Source organism: Echinops telfairi, unplaced genomic scaffold (genome assembly GCF_000313985.2).
Source record: "Echinops telfairi isolate 266 unplaced genomic scaffold, ASM31398v2 ScPeMD7_7469;HRSCAF=8507_1, whole genome shotgun sequence".
Classification (NCBI taxonomy): Eukaryota; Metazoa; Chordata; class Mammalia; order Afrosoricida; family Tenrecidae; genus Echinops; species Echinops telfairi.
This window is the reverse complement of record NW_022111373.1, coordinates 108,613,680-108,616,057: the sequence shown is the minus strand read 5'-3', so window position 1 is coordinate 108,616,057 and position 2,378 is coordinate 108,613,680. Positions and strand designations below refer to the sequence as shown.

The 2,378-nt window shown below is 34.4% G+C and overlaps 1 protein-coding gene across 1 annotated transcript in view; it reads left to right on the top strand.

The window, feature by feature from the left end:
* RIMOC1 (RAB7A interacting MON1-CCZ1 complex subunit 1) overlaps positions 1-1,198 on the top strand; it is a 22,397-nt gene extending 21,199 nt beyond the window's left edge. Inside the window, exon 6 of the mRNA XM_004716941.2 lies at positions 423-1,198. Coding sequence (XP_004716998.1) covers positions 423-709 — 287 coding nt within the window. The 3' untranslated portion in view covers positions 710-1,198. The remainder of the gene's footprint in view (positions 1-422) is intronic.
* The last annotated feature ends 1,180 nt before the right edge of the window (positions 1,199-2,378 follow it).

Here is a 2,378-nt window from a genome sequence, read left to right as displayed (position 1 = left end):
GGTGTACCTTAGTTTCCATAGACATTAAGGAGATCAGGCAACTTAACAGTATCTTTTGCATTAATTTCATATATTCCAAATCAAAGTTCACTTATAGAGAGGGTATAGGGAGTTAGAGATCACTCTGGAGATGTGTACAGAATTTAGAGTTGAATTTTTCTACATTAGATTCTCAAAGAGGCGTACAGACTCTAAAAAAGTTAGGGATACACTGCTCTAAATACTTCTTTTTTTAAAATCTGACTGGTTTTTTTGGGGGGGGGCGGGTTGGGGATTGACATTTTACTTTTATAGATAAAATAGAGATTAAACAGGGCTATGAGAAAATACTGAATGATGTTGAAAAAAATCATTTCTAAACATAGGTTTGTTTTCTTTATAAGTTTCAGATTCTAATCTTTCAACCTAATTGATTTCCCCAGGAATTTTTAGTGACATTCATTTGCTGGCTATGATGTACACTGGAGAAATGTGTTACTGGGGATTGAAGTATTGTGCAAATCGACAGCCAGAAAAGCATGAAGTAGATACTGATTCTTCTGGAGCAAGCTGTTTTACACACAAAGAACCCTTGGACTTCCGAGAAGTAGGGGAAAATATTTTGAAAAAGTATGTATATGTGTGTGAAGGACCTCTGAAAGAACAAGAATGGAATACAACAAATGCAAAACAAATTTTAAATTTCTTTCAGCATTGTCATAACTCTTAAGCTCATCTCTTACTTTTCAAACAGACAAAAAAGACCCATAAAATGGGAAAGTTCTAGAAAAGAAAACATGTTGCCACTGACTTTGAAAATGCAATACTACATGAAGACATGCAGCATAGTTAACCCTCTTTTAATAGTCTGCGCTATCATCATATATTCTTAGCTCATCGACGGACTGATTCTTTAATTACTTAAAAGCTATGTGTATTATTCTAAGTCAGCCTAAACTGCAGGTGTCCTATAACTAATACTGAAAACCCCCATTTAGTTTTCCAAAGATGATTTTTTTTTACTTTAAATTATTTTTTTATCTACCTAGATTGAATTGGTCAAGACATAATCACATTAACCTCTTTAAATATATAATATAGTTCTAAAAATAGGCAAGATGAAAAATTGTGATTCATTAGATTCCATTTTCAAAATATGATGAGATTCTTTAAAAGAATCTGTATTTAATTATTTTGCCATGAATTACCAATGGCAATTAAAATTTTTACTCCAGTAGACATTTTATACAATTTAAAAATGATCTAATTTTATTTAAAAGAAATCTATGGTTTATGAAATTATTAATGAAGATTAAAAATCAGATTAGTTCACCATTATTAGTTCATATACTCGTAGAGGATGTCTGTTCATATTGTATTGAACTTTTAACATTTTTTGGTTTTAATACTATTCACAAGTGGTAAAGTCCAGAGAACCTAACTTGATATCTTGCTTGCAATCTTTCTGTCTACCTCAACTCCTGTTGTCATCATGGGGGATGATTTGTTTGATGCTCTCAGTGCAGTTTCTTGGCTTCTGTGCTGACGACTTTATCACATTTCAGCACCTTTCTCCCATGACTCCACCTTGAAGCTTGATCAAGCTTCTCTTTCCAAACTTTTAAACTTCAGTAGCTCACTCATCCATTGATGAGATTTTTCACACCTTTATTTTTCTTGATTTTTCTTTTCCATACCTCCATAACTCTAGCTTTTTCATATTATTCTCTTGACTGTATTCTCTTTCTCCTAAAAATCAGCCCTTTTCACATTTTGTTTCTTCAAATCACTCTTCCCCATTCTGCAAGCACTTGACATTGAATTAAGTCTACGATACATCGTTTGTGGGTTGCTTAATTCCACTTGAAGTTTATACACCCCTTCCGAATTGAGTTATTATTGTGTCTTGCTTCCAACTTTGTTAGACCCTACAATGTAAGCCTTTTGTTTGTTACTAGCGTGACCTTGCGCCTTGTTTTCACTGTGGCTAATCCAAACCTCATCACTTTCCTCAGGCCATCTGTTTTCCTTTCTCAGTCTGTGGCCCTTCCTTCTAAGGCAGAGAAAATTGAGTGTGCCATGGTCACTTTCTATTTACTGGTTTTAACGACTCATCTTTCATGTTTTAGAGAAAAAGAGCCTAGTGCCTAATGAAGGCCAGTCTCAAACCTGTGCTGCAGATTTTCTTTTTCATTTTCCTGGGCCTAGCCTTTAATTATTGATCTTTATGGTTTTGTAGTTGTTGGTCCTTTTCAGAGACTGTGTCTTAGAGAGTAAATCAGTGCTGCAGAGTTTTTAAGACTTTGACCTTTTGGACGCAGATCCCCGGTGCTTTCTTAGAAGGTACATCTGGGTAAGTTCAAACCACTAGGTTTTGGTTATTCTAGTGCTTAGTTGTT